At 42.5% G+C, this 20,802-nt stretch overlaps 1 protein-coding gene across 2 annotated transcripts in view; it reads left to right on the top strand.

Moving 5' to 3' along the window:
* The window catches only part of alk (ALK receptor tyrosine kinase), a 487,049-nt gene extending 466,404 nt beyond the window's left edge, over positions 1 to 20,645 (top strand). For both annotated transcript variants that reach the window (XM_049596824.1, XM_049596823.1), the window contains exons 20-29: positions 1,569 to 1,755; positions 2,566 to 2,656; positions 2,973 to 3,037; positions 3,142 to 3,271; positions 4,243 to 4,340; positions 7,103 to 7,195; positions 14,451 to 14,552; positions 14,877 to 15,011; positions 16,007 to 16,097; positions 17,448 to 20,645. In XM_049596824.1, coding sequence (XP_049452781.1) covers positions 1,569 to 1,755; positions 2,566 to 2,656; positions 2,973 to 3,037; positions 3,142 to 3,271; positions 4,243 to 4,340; positions 7,103 to 7,195; positions 14,451 to 14,552; positions 14,877 to 15,011; positions 16,007 to 16,097; positions 17,448 to 18,557 — 2,102 coding nt within the window. In that variant the 3' untranslated portion in view covers positions 18,558 to 20,645. The remainder of the gene's footprint in view (positions 1 to 1,568; positions 1,756 to 2,565; positions 2,657 to 2,972; positions 3,038 to 3,141; positions 3,272 to 4,242; positions 4,341 to 7,102; positions 7,196 to 14,450; positions 14,553 to 14,876; positions 15,012 to 16,006; positions 16,098 to 17,447) is intronic.
* Positions 20,646 to 20,802: the final 157 nt, after the last annotated feature.

Genomic DNA, 20,802 nt, shown 5'->3' with positions numbered 1-20,802 from the left:
AGGTAGCTCAACAAGCTGTCAAACTTTTCACTTGGAAAAAAAATGTACAAACAGAGCTGCATTATACATTCATCAATCCGTTAGCTAATTTATTTTTATGCTAACTTACTGTGGCACAGTGCATATGGTCTATCTGAAATCTGCCGCAAAAGTTTAAATGTATTAATGCACTCAAGGCAAATGAACAGAAAAAAAACATGAAGGAGTTTTGCAAACACATCAGAGACAGCAGAGATTCTCGTAGATGGGCATCCCATTGATTTGCACAGTACACAGAGCTATGTGGAAACGAGGCGTCAGTGACTCACACCAAAACAATCTAGATCAATAAATAGCACTACAGGTGAGAGGAAAAATAAGTATTTTTGATTTTAGAGTAAACTGTCACTTTAACATCATGAAGTTGACAACTACCAAAATAAGAAAGTAGAAAAGTTGAAGTAGTTGTTACAGACCACAGAGCTGAACTGTGCTGTTAAATGCCTGAGAGGTTCATATGAGTACTGTATTTTCTGCTCCTGACTTCTCTTTGCACAATAGACAAATACTCTCTGTCTCACACACACACACACACACACACACACACACACACACACACACACAGGTCTCCAGTGTCTGTCCTGGTCTCTCTCAGACGGCCCTTAGCAGGTTGTTGTCAGAATGGGAAGTGAACCTTGCGGCCAGCGCAGACACCCGTCTGCTCGGCTGCTTTCAGGCTATTACAGCCAGACATATGCACTCATTGAGCCATCATCCCCTCCACACACACCCACCCACACTCACTCTCACACTCGCAGACTTCTAGACTCACACCTACACTCTTGCACACACATGAGTAGACGAGGTGGGAGCTGAGGAGGTGTGGGACTACGTCTGTGATGAATGAAATGCGCTAATGATGGATGGCTGCTTAGCCAGCGGCTGACAGCGCTCGTACATTAGAAAGCACCTGGTAAATAAATAACTCCCCTACACACACATAAGCATACACACAAACAATTCTCCCTGCCACTAATGTGTTCCCAGCTCAGGTTAAGGCTCATAGCATTATAAAGTGTGTGTGTGTGTGTGTGTGTGTGTGTGTGTGTGTGTGTGTGTGTGTGTTAGGGGGAGAAAGAGGGGGGAGGGGAGTGGTGCCCTCATGTATTCTACATAAAGTGCATTTGTTTGCACTATGAAGGAGGTCTTAGTTGCTTTAGTGCATACTGTTGCCAGTGCCACACACATGATTGTGTCTTTTGCATGTACACATCTGCGAGACATATTTATACGTAGGGGGTTTATTCTGACACATTATGTATCTGAATATTTTAGAAAGGCAAATCTGGCATCAGATGGAGAGAAATCAATATTTCACAGATGCAAAGGAATATTCTATTTCATAAAACTTGCTGTTGTACAAGCAAAAGGTCTTTAGAGAAATAATAACTGTAAAAGCTTTCCACTTTGTGTGCTTTGGCTGCCAGCAATAATTTTCTACAAGAAGATGGGTTCAAGGTTTTGTTTGCTTTCTAAATTGCGGATATCTCAGTAGTGGAATGAAACTCTTTCATTTTTTATCTCGCCAGTGTACAGACGGAAACACACAGAGCTGCAGTCTATTCAGCTGGAGCTGCAGAGTCCAGACTGCAAGCTCAGTAAGCTGCGGGCGTCCACCATCATGACCGACTACAACCCCAACTACTGCTTCGCCGGCAAGACGGCATCGGTCAACGACCTGAAGGAGGTGCCACGGCGTAATATCTCTCTCACCAGGTAACAGATTGAAGATCCACAACCAACATTCTTGTTATTTGGTGACACTTGGATCATATCATTAAAAAAGACCATATGAACAAATTCAGCATGAGGTGAAACACCTGTCTACATCGGCTCAAGGATAACAGTGTCTGAATGATCATGACAAATTTAGCAGTTCACTGTAATTGTTATGAAAATCTCCTTTATTAAAATAGGGTGGACTCATAAATACAGCATGGTGTGAGAAGGAGCAGTTTAAATAAAGGCTGAAATATTTAAGTGTGAATTCTCACAGTGCACACGTCTACTGCAGTGATCCAGGCGGCTCTGAAATTATTTTTGCACAGCTCTTTTCAATTTTTAATGTATCTTTCATGTGTTTATAGTTCACCGGTTTATCATTTGGGTGCCTAATCTTTGTGATTTATTCCTTGTTCTTGTGGACTCATAAATATTTTCCAGCGTCTAGATTTATTTAGGTCATGAATCAAGTCAAATGGCTGCAAAGGGAGACATCAGAATTATAAAACTATAACTTGGTGTCAAAGTTCACCATTCTGCACTTAGACATCTGCAGCAGGATGTCACACAGAAACTGTTTTTTTTGCTTGTGAACAACTAATTCATAAAACTGACTGGCATCTCTGCTTCGCCTAGTACTTAGCGCCATAGGTGATCAGCCTCTGAACACAGGTATATTTAGGATGTGTCCTCCTGCTGGCTGCTTCTAATGTCTTTAGTCTGGTGCGCCCCCCTCCCTGCGTGAATGATTCAGCGTAACGTCTTAAATGTGAATGTAATTGTAAATAATAAATGTGTCTGAAGGGGTCTGGGTCATGGTGCGTTTGGTGAAGTCTATGAAGGGCTGGCAGTGGGGATACCTGGTGAGCCGAGCCCACTGCAAGTGGCAGTCAAGGTGAGTTCTCATCCACTCTGTGGAGCTATAAATGTTTTATTTTTCTGTTTTTCAAAGGTCAGATTTTGATTGAATCAAATTAGATCCACAGGGGCTAAAGTAATTACACATCATCCACACAGGAAGAATTCTTTATTTCAGGATGGGAGATCAGGAAGTTGAACAAAAGCAGTTTTTCCTCATTTTTATTGTATTGCTTTTTGCAGTTAAAGACTTCATAGCACAAATACTGTCAGTCATTTAGAGAGGCACTACATAGAAAATACAATTATGACTGTAAATCAAACTCGTAACCATTCATCGCTAATTACAACAGACCCTTCCTGAGGTTTGCTCTGAGCAAGACGAATTGGACTTCCTCATGGAGGCTCTAATCATCAGGTAAGAGTCACTGAGAGACACACAATTAACAAAATTCTGCACAGTGCTGACAAAGCCATTCCTAATGCCCCCTCCCTGCTGTGTCTCTGTCCCTGCCTCTGCAGTAAGTTCAGCCACCAGAACATTGTGCATTGTATAGGAGTCAGTCTGCAGGCCATGCCCAGGTTCATCCTGCTGGAGCTGATGGCTGGAGGAGATCTCAAGTCTTTCCTGAGGGAGACCAGACCCCGGCTGGTGAGACACGCCTCTTTGCATTTCTCTTTTTTTTTTTCACTTTAAGCCACAGCCTCTGTCTTCTCACTGAGCCCAGAATTGAGCACACTACGATCCAAGTCACATCAGTCAGATTTTCAAACATCATCTTTGCGTTAAAACCACACAGACTATTTTTAGTTGCACAAAATGTTCCCCTTCTTGCACTCATTCCATAAAAACAATATTTTTACTACATGAATATTTCATTAATATTCTCGTTTACATCCAGCTGTGCATGCTCAGATCAACGTGCCCTAATGTGTTGTTTATAACGTTAAAATGTGGAAAAGTGGAACCACTGGAGACACTTGTATCGTTTTGCCTCTTTGCATCAAAATAGGATTTTTTCAGAGTCCTCTGCCGGTGGTAGACTTGTTCCATTGTTCCACCGTGCAAACACAGATTCCCTCTTTCATTCCCTCAACCTCCTTCTTGAAAAGGTCGGCTTTGTGATATTTGTGCATATCCAAAAACCTGTTGATATCCAAGTCGTTCATAATGTTTAAAAGGCGTGTTTCACCTTCCGACCAGAAATGTGGGCTTTTCTTTTGGGCATGCATCTCTCTCTCTGCCCCAGCCTTGCAAACTGTAGGCAAGGTTGGATTGTGTATAATGTATCCATAACAATGCACAGAGCTAAACATAAACACAGAAGAAGCACATATTCTGAATGCACTGTACACATGTCCAAAGAAAGTTCCTGAAGCTGAATAATATCTGCATGTTCCACATGTCTCAAATGGAAAATGCTATATTAGGAAAAAAGGCCTGATTCACAATATCAAAACCAAATATGCTGTCAAATTCAAAATATCATTATATTCAGAATAATAGTGGAATGTTAGTGTGCATATAAACGTAGTCACCTCCATTTTGCCAGCTCTGCCTCTGATATATTCACTGATGTTGCATTGTGGGTAATTTCCTCTGTCTCCTCTCTGTGTGATCAGGAGCACCCGTCCAGCCTGACCATGGTAGACCTTCTCAATGTGGCCAGAGACATTGCCAAGGGCTGCCAGTATCTGGAGGAAAACCAGTTTATACACAGGTACGTTACTGGATGACCACACGTTTAGCATATACATATGCAAAACCATCAGAGTGTTAGCATAAACAAATACAAGAATGTATTGTATTCTGTGGTCCTATATTCCTCCCACCTAAACAGATTAGCAAAACAGAGAGGAAAACAAACAATACACGGCACATATGGGTATGCATATACATATGGCATGTTAATGTGCAAAGGAAAATATACAAATTCAACAAACAGACTTGCCCGCATTCATTTACTGACTTCTGCTCAGAGTTATGTGCAGACCTCATTCGTCCAAGCGGAACATATGGACTCTGCATGCCTTTTGCCTTTCGTACGATAGCAGAAAGGACAAGTGATGAGTTTAGCATCACAGCAACCAGATGGGGTAGCCGGCTTGCCTTTTTACGGTCTGCATCCAAGGCACAAGTCCCCTTCTATATACATATTCACAGCGGGTGGTGAACCAGAGGACGTGAACAAAGAATTTCTAAGTCCTTCTCTGTCTTGCAAAGATCTTCTTCTGTGAGGAAAGTCAAGTACATGTCAGAAAGGGAAAAGGTCAAAATTGCTCCTGCAAACACATCAAGACAATTAAAGTGCATCGCTCTTCCTTCACGTCTCTCTTTGGCTTCCTAGGAATTGGCCAATGACAAACGAGGCCTATTAAACCTTGTTTGCCCCAACGTGGCACAGTAAAGCCCCATCAATCCATCTAATGGCCGACTCTTCTCCGCAGGCTCGTGAGCTTCTATACAGCCCGCTTTTCTGCCTTCAACCCATATTAAAATTCATCCAAACGCTGTCCTTGAGGCTAATTTCATTTTTTATGGAGGTGTGTTTACTTGGGGTTGAGTAAAGGGCAGGTGAATGAGGTGGGGTGGAGGAGCAGACAGTCCGCTACTCAGAAAATGCAGCTCTTACAGGGATTACAGGGTTGGATGATGAGCTGTGGTGTGCTCCAACAGGTTAAATCACAGGTTAAATGCTGTCTGAGAATAACTTACTCTGGCTTTGGTGTGTTTCTATGCTTTTCTGGCCAGTGGATAATGTAATGTTACTCTGGCGTTACTTTATTTTACAGCAGGCTTGGTACTCACTTCGGAAATTATAGCCCCCTGAAAAGAAGCACTGTGCTGAGGAGAGTCGGGTAGTTTGATGCAACCTCAGGTGTAAAAATAGACTAATAACAGAGATTGTTCTTTAATGCTGCTGTGTAATGGGTCTTTAAGCTGCAGTTAAAAGATGCTGTAAATAAGGCCTACAGTTAACACTGTTTTAACAACAGACTGCTCTCACATCACTGTGCTGCATGTACAACAGTACTGTGTCCTTCCCCTAAGCCCTCAGCGAGCACTCTGTGACAGCTACTGCTGCATTTCAAGGCTCGTCCTTGCCTACAAGCAAAAGCAAATCATTTGCATGAATTCTTCCAAGCCATTAAGCAAAGACTACTTGGATTCAGCTACATAGCACCTCGTGAGAAAGGAACTTGTTAAAGTGTTAGTGTGTGTGTGTGTAGTCCCGAGTGCTGATTGTAGTCATGCTATGATAGAAATGATTCAGTTTTCTGACATGCTGCTAAATGGATTGATTCATTCACTTCTTTTTCTTGAATAGGAAATGTTGTGCTGTGATAACACAATTTAGGAAATTCTCTATCGCTGCTTTGATAACTCAGTTTACCGACAGTCATTTAGCTGTTTCAGTCTAAATTGGACTTGAACTGAGAGGCAAATGGATGCCCTAGACACAATGTTGTTTTTATTTCATACTGAATTATTTAACATCAAACTTCAAGTAGCACCATAAGTTGAATAGCTCCAAACACTTCTGGCGTATTGAAGTGGGGCAACCATGCATAGTGTAGTCCCTGTCTTAAAAAGCCCTCAGTTTAAATCAGTCTGAAATATTACTTTATCCTCATTGTGTCATTTCATATCCAAGTTCATCAGAGTGTGGAGGCTAAACATCAATGTGCTGCTGTCTGTGCGCTCACAGAGCTCCGTGCTGTGGTTTGCATCACTGCTGGTTTTTCATTTCCAGCCCTGCCCTGTCTCATGATCTAGTTTGAGCACAGTGTCACATGATGTTATTTTGATGTTAAATTCGTGGTGTTTATTGTCCCTAGTGCGCACTTGTCTTTAGTATGACGGGGAGCAGTGCACTCACAGCGTAACTTCTAAAGACGATAAGAAAGTTAGGCGCCTGGGGAGCAGAATACAGTGTGTGAGCTCTATTTTCTTTTCCCCAGACAGGAGCAGAGCATGCTGTGTGAACTACTGTATTTTCTCAAAGACTAACCAACCCAGTACAGTGCAAATATGAATTTTATGAATTTTCTCTTCTAAGCTACTCTGCCTGCAAATACGGTGTAACATTTCAATCTTTTCTCTGGATGCACCATGTGGGCAGAGCTATAAAGGCACTGTAGGAAACTATACCCTTTACCTGCTTGCCCAGGGCAGCTTGGTAGTGACACTCAACTTCAAATCCAACAGGGAGCGTATGTAGGTGTTCATACGTGGAGCTCTCATATACATGCAAATATATGAGGAACTCTGGAAAAAAGTGAAAAGACAAAGCATGAGCAAAGCTGTGTGAATGTCAATATTCACTAATACAGTATCCCTCCATATCTTAAAAATCCCATAATTCAGATTTACAGTAGCAGTGAGTTATTGTGTTTGAAAACAGGTGACCAATCTCCATCAATCCAGCAGTAAGCACACGCAGTGACCTGACAGCCTGTATGTGTTTCTCTCATCTTTCAGGGACATAGCAGCTCGGAATTGCCTACTGACCTGCAAAGGATCGGGCCGCGTCGCCAAGATTGGAGATTTTGGGATGGCTCGAGACATTTACAGGTACTATTGACTGACAGATGTACGGCAGCAGGCAGGACCGCCTTGGCTGGCTCAAAATCAAGATGAGGTTCAGCTGATTTTGAGTCTAAATAAGGTCTGAGACAATAAGCTCACATCAAACTGAAAATAAGAAAGAAAGTGTGTCTTTGAAGAACAAATATGGGGGGAACACTGAGTGAGCATGCACTACATGCCAGTTCTATGGAGTAATCTCAAGGCAGGGCTGGAGGATGGCAGCTGAATTCAAACGTAATATTAAAAGGTATACACTGTTGGTTAAATGTTTGTAATGACCTGTTATTTTAATGTTTTTCATCCTTCCTTCACCGATGGCTAAACAGCATGATTAAAACACCAATTCAGCTATTCACTTTTGAGACAGTTTTGGCCTGAAAAGAAGAAGAATTAAGTAATTCAAACTTCTGTTTAGTCAGTGTCCCTGCAGTGTTGTATGATAGCAAGATACTGTTGGAACCATTTTCCCCACAAATACCATCGATTTTGAATTTGTTTTCCAACCCAGAGAAGCACAAGTGACCTTCAGTCACCATTAAACCATAATAGGGCAACTGGACTCTCTGTCTTTGAGCCCTCTGCACTCTACTCATGGTTAGATTGAAAGGGTTTAAATGGATTTGTCAGTCCATGGCATGTTCAGCTGATATTCTCATAGACTAACCCTCTATTTCTGTTGTGATGCTTAAAGAATACTTTTGCTGAAGCAACACGTTGCCTGTTAATCCATATTTTTATTGGCTTTTTATTGACTTGACACTGAAGAACGAACCTAATCTTGTTAAAATCTGAACACATTGTGATGTTTTGAAGCTTCTAGCTTCTTTTACCAATAACTGGTGGGTTTTTTTCTGTTCTCATTGAATCATAGCTCAGAGGGATCCTCGTCTGTTTTTGCCCTCTCAGTTGTCAGTCTGGTTGAACCATTGTACAGCGTTCTGTTCTCCATGTACAAAACAAACTCTTTAAACAAACATCTATTTGTGAGGACGACTGTCTGAAACCTAAAGGCACGAAAAACCATTCAGTTATCTCAGCCATCAGACTGTGCCCAGCCCAGCTTTTGTGGCAGGTGATTCCAAACTTTTGAATGGCTTTGTGATTGGGAGTTACTACTAACATGTAATGAAACTACAAAACAAATGTAATCAGTTACAGTTACTAATCAAGATGTTGGAGATTAGAAAGGGGTTACATCTGAAAATTCTTTTTGGTAAAAAAAAAAATTAAAATCAAATCACTTTTATTTAACATTTACATTGAAAACTCAGGAATAATATTACCTTTATGGTGTTGTGTATTAATCAATGCATAAATATTTAAAAACCAACACCTCTGAGTATTATTTATAATCTGGTGCTCCTATGGTTAAAGTGCAACTTAATGACAGGGTTTCACTGACTTCTCTGGGTGAGTTTCAAGTCTTTTACACCTCTGACCTCACCCAGCAACACCTCTGGTTGTAGTCTGGGTGAGGTCAGAGGTGTGTACTTGATCAAGGTTATGAAAAGACTGCTTTATTGTCACAAGAAACAAATGGTGACCATTGGTGTGAGATGGATAGCAAACTCCTGTCTGCAGTAGTCAGATTCTTTATTCTCAGATCCCTCTCCTCTCACTTACTCCCCAACATTTTGCTGCACTACATGGAAGTTACATTTTGACACTGAACATCAGCAAAGGTCATCTGAAGCTATCTGAACCAATAACTGTTGCTGTTGTTTCCCCCAACAGTCTCACCTGAAGTAAGGCTCAGTCCAAACGTACAAATGTATTTTTTAAACCAGACTTTTTTCTGTATATTTCAGCCTTTAGTCTGCAGGTGAACTGCATCTTAGGTCACTGGATGGGACCTTCTGTAAAACTCCATCTGAGGTGAACATGTTCAGAAACTCCCGTCAGTGTCGCTCTTGGCTTGTACCATCAGAGTGTACACCGTAAACTCCTTTGTGAGGCGGCCCAAATAAGGGGACATTTCATGCAATGGCAGACGTGGCCAAAATAGTGCTGGCTCTAACCTTGCTGACAGGACTTTTTAAACATTTGAACATAAATGTACAGTTACTCCTCCACTATAATGAGCAGCAGAGGCATCAGAGTGTGCCATGAAGGTCACTGCTACATAATCCAACACTCCCAAGAGTGTAGCTAGAGTCTCGCTAACGTAATACTCTTTTTTTAGGCTCCTAATTAGCCAACATTGTCGTCTTCTTTGCATGATTGGCCAACATGGCTGTAGGGTCAGGGTTACATCACTGCCTGCTGGTTTGGCATGCTCTAGACAGTGCCTCAGTTGTGCTTCTGTGTTTAATTTGGACAGTTTTTTTAAACAGTGCTAGTGTGGACAGGATTTTTAATTTTATTTTTTGAGAACAAAAGGAGGAAAACCCCTGTTTAAAAAAAGAAGAAGAAGAAGAAGAAGACATGGATGTGTGGACTAGCCCTGAGACTAACTACAATAGTTTTTTCATCCTGTGAAATTCTGGGTGTGGGCAATTCTCCAATCACAGAGTGAGAGAGCAAAACGTAAACTAAGAAAGGAAAAAATAGGATTTCAGTGACGTACCGGCTCCTTACTTAGGAAGGGTTCTTCTTGGCATGTGATTGTAAAGGCCATGGTACTTATCATGAAGACTTTTAAACTAGTAAATACATTTTTATTCTCCATCACATTGTCATACTGATGCCTTCTTTTAATCTACATCAGCTCATCTGTAGCCCCTACGGCGACTCATTTTTCTTAGCTCCAACTTTTTAATATAGTTCCCACTCTTTCACGTGACACCGTTTAAATGAATGCACAATCCAGCAGGGAAATCTCCCAAATCTTTCATCTGGTAAGAAATCAGAGCAGGGGAAATATGTCACAACATTCAGCTATATCAGCGCAGCACTTTCGAATCATCTGATGGAAAGTCACACGAGAGCAAAGTCACTCTCAGAGCATCCGGAAAAGACTGTTGCACAACACCCCTGGGGAGCCGCATTAGGAGCGCTTGATTTAATTGCTGATGTCAGTTTTTCAGGTGCCTCGATGTGATTTTGTTTTTATCTCTCAGCCTGGAGCCGTGGCGCCGCGACTCGTTTTTGATTATCATTGTTATTATTTGGAGAGAGAGGGAGGGATGGTTGGGTTGCGCGCTATGCCATCGGTGTGTTATTTTTGCTGTTTCATGATGTGGCCCTCCTGCTAAGTGACGAAGGGACATGGGAGTCCTTTTGAGGCCGTCCCAGGGGACAGGCGTCACAGTGAGGGACCGGGACAAGGCTTAATGTCAGCTTTTTATATTCTGGGAGCAGAGCCACAGGCGTGCTTGCACATGGTGTTCCATGGACTTCCTCTCTCACGCACAAATTCCCTCGCATAGTCTTACACGCATGCTTGCACACCGGTGATGTGGTGGTAAATAAAAAGCTGGGTAAACAAAAGCTGCCAGTCAGTAATCATCCTGAGGTAAACAGCCGCCACAATGAAGAGAAATTCACCGTGCTCTCAGAAAAGAATTGGTGTTTGCCTTAAATGACCACATTTCCATAGCAACTATTAACAGTGGTGTCTAGCATGACTTTAGGTTGTGTTTATTAATGTCAGCCTGGTGCACACACACACACACACACACACACAGTGAAGGCAGAACAAAGACATCCAACTCAATGAGCAGACACAAGTATTAGGCTCCACATTGTGTCCTCGGGTGCATGTTCTTCTATCTTACTCTACATTCAACACAGTCTGCTCAACGCCTCTGTCTCTTACTGTTAGTCTTTTGCCTCTATCTCCCAGCTTCCCCTCTGCACACTGAATGGCTCACACAAGAAAAACGCACACGTATAAAAACACCTCCATTTGTGCTATGGATTTCCTAGGACTGTATTTAAGTTGCCCTAATCTGCAGCTCAGCTTTCAGTCTGTGTTGGTGGTGTTAGCAGTAGTAATAAATATGTCCATAAACCCCACACTAAAAAAAATGAGGTCGATCCACTGATGGGGGGATGATCAGCTCTCCATTTTTACAATCCCTCAATCATTTCAAATCGTTCCAGCATTTTGTAAGTGGCAAAAGTTTCATGTGTTCTGGTTCTTTTTTTGAGTGATGTGTTAAACCTGCAGAGGTCACTTAAGGTGGTGGCTGTAACTATATAACAACAATGAATTTAGGAGATTGTGGCCATTAAGTTTTTGTAAGCTTCTTATCACTGAAATCAGTCTTTATACAGCAACAAACGCAGGATCCAATGAGCGTCCACTGCCACAGCTCTTTGATCTAATCGCAGTCTTGCAGATAGTCCATTTCCCTCACTGTTTTATTTACTGGGACAGACAGGAAGGATACTGGTGGGGGGGCACAGCAGAGAAGATGGTAGCAGAATTCAGTCCTGTAATTGTGGGCCTAAAAATGTAAGAACTTATTCCCATCATTGAATTGATTGTGTTATTCTAAGTGATAGATTTTGAATCAGTGTGAGTAGCTAATCTGTCAAGCAAACAGACTCAACTAGTGATTGTTTTCTCTGCGTCATTGATTATGTGTAATTTTCCTCAAGGCTAGCTTCTGATGCCAATAGTTTGCTAAGTATATATTTTCCTCTTAGCCATACTATCTGACAGCACATCATCTATATTCGTCTCTACTTACTGCCCCCCCGAAGACACACAGCTGTAGCTGCGAGTCAAACCAAATGATTGGTGCTGTCTCTGTTGTTTGTCTTCTGTCAATATTGTGCAGGGGAAAAAAAACAGCTGTTTCTTTTCCTTTTAACCTTTAAACCTGAAATTCCATTAGAGGAAACATCACACCAAAAGCCACAAACTTATAATATGCAGGAATTGTCTGCTACTGTTTGTAAATAGAATCGCCATCAAAAGTGAAAGCCGACCTCAGTTCTGCCCGCTTGGTGTTTCGCCTCGCTAAAAAGCCCCAACCTCACCTGAGCACTGTGACCGGGATCATGCTGAACACAGCAAAATAAGAAGAAAATAACTAAATACAAGCAGGACAGAGTCTCTGCAGATAAATACACTGCCATGCACGTCTGGTGGGTCATAAGAGATGACTGAGAGGGATTACTTTTGTATGAGTCTATACATCGTTTTTTAAGAAAATCCTGCGTAGTATACCCTGAAGACCTGCAATACCTAATAATGCATCACTTAGACCTGTTGTTCTCGTCTGTAGACACTTTTATGTGCCATCGGGTGGCAGCAAAAGCACAATACACTAAACTATGTTTAAAAAAATAAATAAACAAACAAAAAAACAAGATGGCAGCCACAGCCAATTCTGGCCCAAAAGCAGACCTGATCAAACTTTATCGTTGAAACTTTTTTATATACTTAATAATGTTGGTAGCTTGATGAGGCAAACAAATTTGCAAGCTGAAACGCAGTTAATTAGGAAGGACTCATTTGAGAACACTGGGACTTTATTATCTGATTATCGCAGCATTTCACTCATGTCAATTCGGTGTGACAGACTGCTGCTACATACGAAAAGGACATTCCTTGATAGGAGCACTGAAATGTACAGGTTTGAACAGTTTAGACTTGAACAGTGACCCCTAACCCGTAGAGTTACAAAACATTAAACAAATGCTGTATTGTTTGTAATTTTGTTTTTGCTCAACCATGTTCAGGCACTGAAATAATCAGTTTAATACATTATCGCACACTTGTGACCAATAAAAAATCAGGTCCTACTTTTCCCAGATAGCTAGGAGAAATTAAAAATGCATAAAAAAACAAAAGCTTGAGTCTCATGAGGTTAAAAAATAAAGCTTTTTTTGTCTTTGAATGGAGCTGACTTCCCTCACCTGGTTCAGTAAAGAAGCTGAGGCTTGGCTACATCTGTTTTAGCTTCCTGGCACTAGTTGCATGTTATTTTTGGACTGAATTTCACAAATTACTTTTAAAGCATGCATAGCTCTGGCTTTTAACAGTAGTTCAGACATTTCCGCCCCTGGTGAGCGAGCGCGCAGCTTGAAATCGTCCTAAAGTAAAGACAAACTAAAGACAAAATGTGATGGGTCATGCAGCCCATGCCCCAGCTGTGGCTGCCAAAAAACAATCTTTTTTTTTTTTTTTTTTTTTTGGCTTGTTGTCCCACATTTTATCTAAGCTGTTTTATTCCTTGCCACCCTGCTTTTGATGTGTTTGCCATTCTTTTCTGGTTTTTTTTGTTTTTTGTTTTTTTGTTTTGTTTTTAGCTTTTATTCATCTGGGGTACGCCAACTGAGTCCAATGCTCTTTTCTCATCCTGCTTCACATTCACACCTGGGAGCTGCCCACTGTAATTACAGTCCTTCCCTGCTCAGCCATGTGTAGCTCCAGCAGAGCAGTTGGGGCTTCACTTACTTGTCTAGTTTTTGAAGGCAAAGAGAAAGAGACTGTTCCTGCTTCTCCATTACTTTCCCAAAAGGCCCCGGGATTGGAACTGGCAACCCTCCAGTTACAAACCTGTCTATAGGCTATTACAGTCCTATTTATTATGAACAACTTGTCATGTTTACAAACAACTGCTCAGGGACAAAAAGTGTCATTTTTATGACAAAATCACTCGGGGCAAACAGATTTACTCCTCTGCAACAGCAAACGATGCCAAATGATGCTGTTTCCAGCCAAACACAGCTGACACCACTTAACTCGGATGTTGATGTGTGTCCATTTTTTCCCGTGTGGACACTTTGATGGATGGGGAGCTGAGCGGCACCTAGTTCATGTCTTGTCCCCGCTGTGTGCCTCGAGCAGGGCGCGATGAACCAGGCAGTGACCTCTATCAGCACCAACAATCAGATAGAGCACACATCAGATAATTTCTTTACCAACGGCACGCGCAAGACAGCATTAAAAATGGCTTAGACAGGGCTCGGCACAGCGAAAAATTTCCCTCTTCCCTTTTGGCGAGATAAGGAGTTCTTAGAGGATCTCTCACCAACGTGTTAGGAAACTGAAAAATGTGATTGGATCAGAGTGCCTATATAGCCACTGACAAACACTGAATTAATTGCTGGATGTTAGATTTTTTTTTCTTCTTTTTTCTTTTTTTTTTAACCCTCTGCTTATGAGGGCAATGGTGTTGCCATGGTGATGGTGCTGCAAACTACAGATGCTGGTTTTCATTTTACAGTTGTTGCCTTTTTTTATTATTGGTGGGCAAACATTAAAAACTATATTACTATTATGAGCCACATGGTTAGTCATAAAGCATCATGCCATTCAAAATGTTTGTGTGTGTGTGTTTAGGGCAAGCTACTACAGGAAGGGGGGGCGTGCCATGCTGCCAGTGAAGTGGATGCCACCTGAAGCCTTCATGGAGGGCATCTTCACATCCAAAACAGACACATGGTAAGAATCCCTCACACTTCTCTTCAACTGGCCTCGGTGACGACTAAAGCTCACCCTCACTGTGATGTCACCACCTATACTTCACACTCAGACATCTGCTGTCCCAACATGCCCCCTGTCTTGCTTTCCGCTTTTCACCTTCCTCTGCCCTTCAACACCTTTGATCCTGAGCCATATGTTTGTCTCTATCTCACTTTTGTCCTCTGCTCTTATCTTTTACAGCTTCAGCTCTGATGGTGCTCATAATTTACGACCGGATTGTCCTTAGTCGCACCCTCTAGCCTTCCTCTCCCTGGAACTAATCTGTGCTATCATCATCTGCAGGTCGTTTGGGGTTCTGCTGTGGGAGATCTTCTCATTGGGCTACATGCCATATCCAAGTCGCAGTAATCAGGAGGTGTTGGAGTTTGTAACCAATGGTGGGAGGATGGACCCACCTAAAAACTGCCCTGGGCCAGTGTAAGTGCACATCCACTCTCAGATGCTGAATGCATTCATGTGCTTCACATGACCAGAATAAAAATGTGCTCCCATGAGGTCTAATTAAGCTTCTCTATAACATAAATAAGACAGAGCATGTAATGCGTAGATAGTATACACATAGGCGGCATAAAGGAAAAAACACAAACTCAGAGGCAGACATGAAAGGCTCTGATGATTTGCTGATATTGACACGTAAACGAGTTGTGACCTAGAAGGCGTCAGAACATTTTATGGGAGATGGCGCTCAGCGCTTTCAATATGAAAACCACATTAACAATTTTCTTTCAAGTTTGCCTCCCAATTTAGAGGAAGTCATGGGTAGCTGATAGAGAGCTTAAAAACCATTTCCATATCACACTATATTTTCACTCACTTTTCAGATGTCGCCTCTCATGCCAGTTCTATTATACGACATATATGGGCAGATGCACACACACATTTTCTCTCTCACTTACATACACATACACTTGGGCCTTCCTGGAATTTCACAGCTTTCCCCTTCACACCTGTTGGCCACAGCTTTGCAGATTACTCCTCGTATCGTCTCACAACCTGCCTTGCATGTTCCGTGTAAATGTGTATTTCTCTCTTTGAAAAAATAAACACGGCCCTGTGATGTTCGCTTAATTTGAAGTTGCAAAACAGTCTCACAACAGGACACACTGATTACTGAAAGCAGCAGCTACAGTTGGAATCATCTCAGCAATTAAGAGCAGATCTCAGGATTTAACTTCACTGTTAGTTCCTCCTCTTCTCTGCATCGCCCATTAAACACAATCGCTCAGAGCAGCAGGAGGCGGCTATTAGGGATATTTTGTCAAAAGAGATCAATCTGGCATTTGTAAAAACCAGCGGGAGACATGGTGCTGGTCAGCCTCTGTGTCTTTTTGTTTTCTCTGCATCTGCATGGAGCGGAAGGAAATGTTTTCATTAAGTATTATGTGTGTCTGCCCATTAATGTGTGTCTTTAGGTATCGTATAATGACTCAGAGTTGGCAGCATCAGCCTGAAGACAGGCCTAACTTCTCAACTATCCTGGAGAGAATTGACTACTGCTTACAGGTAACTAAAAAAAACCACTCTGTGGGACTCGGCTGCCATGAATACACAAATTAGGACTAAGAGACATGAGGGAAATATCTGAATTTTGCAATAATGCTTGGTTTAAATTGTGGATATATTTTATAAATGTAACAAGCCTGTATTGGTGGCCTGCAAAGCTCAGTACTGAACCGTATCATTACCCGAAGTTATCTCCAAGGAAAATCCACACTGGCCCCAACCCCATAATAAAAGTCCCACAAACTGACCCATGATGAAACACACCTTTTTGCCGCTCTTTTGGGTAATGTACTATCCCATTCACATGTGCACGGCATATGCTCGGTCACCTCCCTCTTGTTGTTGAGGTGATGATGCAAAGTGGCACAAAGATAACCGCTTTTACAGTAACTATCTGTCCACTTATCCAAAGTACCTGCCCCCTTGCTATCAGTCAGCTGCATCCTTGGCTCCAAAATTGTTTTGTTAAATGTCCGCTGCACCTTTTGTCAGCGTGCCACATGATACGGTTTTTGGACCAAGCAGAAGCTGCTGAGCATCCACACAGCCGGCTCAATACCTGTGATTATTCTTGTTGTCACCTGCTACCCACCGTATTTAGTTCATTTTCTCTCATGCCTGTGAATTTATATAAATATAGATTTCTCACATAACACAACCTTTTTGCAGGTGACCCACCCCAGCCCAGAGCTCCTCATTTGTTAACAGGTCAACTACAGATAATCAACTTTCACTACATTTAGTATTCTTTGGAAAAAATATATATATTTTGCTCACATTTTTAAGATGTTATTTAAATGCTAGGCCTGTGTTTTACCTTACACACTCAATTTCCTACATGATAATGATTTCCACAGTGGAATTAAATTCATCAGTATCAACCTGTATGTGTAACATTAGAAAATGTTGGCATCTGACTGACAACCTCTAATGACATAGCTGACAGCTCTTTGCGGTAGCTACTTAAACTTTAGCTCCACTGACTAAACAAGCTGCTTCATGGCACATGTTCTTACAAGAGGAAACCATCTGTGCTCAACCATAAATACAACAGACACAGGCATCAATTAGAATATGATTCATACAACACCCAGTAGTTTCATGTTGTACTATGGTTAACTCAGATCATTTATTTAATTAGCTACAGCTGACTAAACTTGGCAGTTTTTATTATAGCTGAAGAAACCGTTGACTAAGTGTTCTCACCTCATATTTGTTCCTTAATTATAAATGATGTAATTTAAAAAGAAATTACATCTCTTTTAAATTACGTTTCTTTTAAATTGTGATTTAATTTAATACTGTTAACACAAAAATAAACTGATCTCTTGATGGTCAACCCCATTTTAGGACCCTGACGTGGTGACCATGCCTCTACCTGTAGAGTATGGACCCATCCCCGAAGAGGAGGAGCGTGTACCAACGCGCTCTGACGACCCCTCAGCTCCAACTGTGTTGGTGAATGCCCAGGTGCCTGATGGGGAGGTTCTGCAGCCGCCCCCATCCTATCCTACAGAGGAGACCCGGAGAAGTGGGGAGCACGCTGTCGTGACTAGCACAGCATCAGAGGCCAAAGCACAGATGTCGGCCCAGCCCCAGCCATGCCTCCACCAGCACCAGCAGCCTCACACACAGACCTCCATCACCATGACAACCACCAACACAGTCACCTCCACAGCCACCTCTACACTCACTGCCAAGGGACCTCATGTCACCACCCAGCCCAGTCCCGAGGGAGGCCACATCAACCTGGCCTTCACCCAGGGCCACCCGCCAGAGAAGGAGGGTCACAGCGGGAAGAGCACCAGTCTCTGGAACCCGACATATGGCTCGTGGTTCCTGCAGCAGAGGAAGCAGCAGCAGCAGCAGCAGCAGCAGCAGAGGCAAGGAGGGGTGGGGGGAGCGGGAGGGAGCAGTGGCAGGGTGCCTGGCGAGGGGCAGGAGCATGTGGGCCGGACTGTAGCTGAGGTGGCGGGAGCACTGGGTCTCCAGCACCAGCACAAGCAGTTCCAGCATCAGCTCCAGCAGCAGCACCAACTCCAGCTGCTGCACCATCAGCAGCAGCAGCAGCAGCAGGGTCTTTGCAGACCTCTGTTACCCCCACCACCACCTCCTGCTGCACAGTCACCTCTGCTTTTAGATTCAGCCGCCTTGCCCCCGGTCCCCCTCTACAGACTGAGACGATTCCCCTGTGGGAACATCGGATACGGGTACCAGGAGCAGGGCCTGCCCCTGGAGGCCGCCCACGGTAACCCCAACCCCCCTCCTCCACCCCCTACACCACAGCAGGGCATCTCCATGTCCTCAGCAGCCCACCAGAGGGGGGCCTCAATTCCCACCTCAGTGTCCCTGAGTCGGTCAGGTATGTCTGAGGACAGCCGTCCACTTCTAGTCACCATGGGGACAGTGCAGGACCCCAGGCTGCCCAGGATGGAGGGCCACAACGCCACCGTGCTTTAGCCCAAATGCCTGTGCCACTGGTCTCTTTTTCAGGCCCTGTCTTTGGAGACTGTGTGTTCAGGACACATAGCAGGCAACACTGTGTCAGGACAGAGACCATTTTACACCACCCCCTACCATCCCATCATTTTGGTTCCTTCCTCCAGTTCTCGCTGAAACGACGCTGGATGACTCCATCAGGCTTTTCCCATGAGAACCCTGGAGGTGTGTTGAAATCCCCAGCGGATGCTAAAGCACATCAGAGAACTTAAAAAAAAAAAAAAGCTTTGGGAGGCAAAATGAAGAGTAAAGGCTAGTTTTAAGAATTTAAAAAATGTATTTTTTCTACGCTGGAGGGATTATGATTATGAGAGAGAATGCTGAGAAAGAATCAAATAGAGTTTATGGCACAGGAGGACACGAGGACAACTTTCCATCTGGCTGTGACCAAGAGTGTGCACATTTGCCATGTGTCCATGGACAGCTGAGGATGTCTCTCGTCTGTGAGAATGGACTATGATGCCGATTCAAATCTTTATATTTTGCCAAACCTAAGACTTTAAGTCACAAACTTTGGTGACCAGTTTGACTGTAACAGCTGCAAAGGTTGTCTACAGCTGCAAGCCACATGTGTCCGTTCTACTGCAGAACCCTCACACTGTTCCTTCTCCACATCCTTTTGAAAACAACAGTGTGGTAAATAACTTGACTATTTTTCAAGGATATCACAGAATCAGACACTGGATTGCCAGAGACATTTATACAAAAAAAGAGAGAAAAACACTGGGAAAAATGTGTTTGTTGATGTTTGCTTGCCTGCTTGTTTATTTATTCATTTGTTTATTTATTATTTGGAAGTGGCTCTATAAATTATTCATGAACATGCTTCTTCAGATCCAAACAGATTCATTTTACATCAACCGGTTTTCACTTTAGGTATTTTTTTGGTAATACGGTAAGAAAAAACGAGAGATGGAACAATCCCAAAAAAAATGATGGACCTTGAGTTTCCTGAATGGTTTGTTATAACACTGATACAGGAAATCAGTCATGGCCTTTACAGTGACCTTTAAGGTGTAGAAGTAAGTGGATAAATAGAGCAGTGACGCAGATTATTTGACTGAAGAATTAAAAGGATTAAAGGCGAGCCGCACTCAGCAACATTTAAGAGTTCAACTTTTTACTATTGCTGAAGATTTGTAATAAGCCGTTGCCCTGGGAACTATTGAAATCACTGCTCTGTGGACTCTCCTTTTGTTCACAACTCCGTTCTGTTAAAGGGGCGCTTTGAGACAGTGAAGTTGAGGCTTTTCTTTTCTTATGGCTTTTTCAGTAACCTTTTATCAATTCATTTCTTGTTAAAAAATGTTTTTCCCTTTTTTTTGTCTGGATATAGAAACACAGTGGATATTGCTGAATCAATCTTAACCTTCAAATTGCCATCTCGAAGCACTCTACATTCCTAAATTTGCATATTTTATCTTTTCTATTATAGGGTGACTGCTGCGGAATACAAATGAGTCCGAGTGAAAAGTTTGAATACAAACTGCTTTCGCTCCACATGTGAATGAAAGCTGAGACCTGAGTCTGAGTCGTATTCTGCTCATTTCCGCACACATGGTGTTTCACTGTCTGTTTGAAGTCTGCTTTTTTCAGTTTCAGGACAGCTACATACAGTATGTCAGTGGGACGGCGCCATGAGCGTGGCAGTGTTGATATTTAGGTGAATGACGACAATATGTGTCATTTTTTGATGCTTTTTGCTTGACTGTATTTGGCAGTCCTGTCAGTCCCTCTGCTGTAAAGCGATGACGAGCTGTCGTGTGTGTCACAGCGCTCAGTGACTGATGAAGACTAATGCATTCCTGTGGGCCAAGTCAATGAGCAAGGTAAATATTGGCCAATGACAAGTATTTTGCTTTGTCCTCAGTACCTGTGTTACAGTAAATGCATTAATTCTGTGTTCCCCTCACAGCTCATGTCCATTGTTTGATGTAAAGACAAACTTAACTGCACCTGTAAATGTTGTAATTATAAAGTATTGTACTATGGCTCTGGTAAAAGCTGTAAATTGCCCTTCAGAAGACATTCTCCAAAATTAATAAATTACTATATAATAATTGTTTTTGCATATGTCTGTCTGCTGCACTCTTTGGGATCGGGGCCAAGTTAATTAGACTGACTGACACACATAATTACATTATAAATTGCTGAAGTCACAACCACAGACATACAGCAGCTTGTTTAGTGTAACATCCTATAACTG

Source organism: Epinephelus fuscoguttatus, linkage group LG14 (assembly GCF_011397635.1).
Source record: "Epinephelus fuscoguttatus linkage group LG14, E.fuscoguttatus.final_Chr_v1".
Lineage (NCBI taxonomy): Eukaryota > Metazoa > Chordata > Actinopteri > Perciformes > Serranidae > Epinephelus > Epinephelus fuscoguttatus.
Note: the sequence above shows the minus strand (reverse complement) of the source record. Positions and strands in the feature narration are given on the sequence as shown.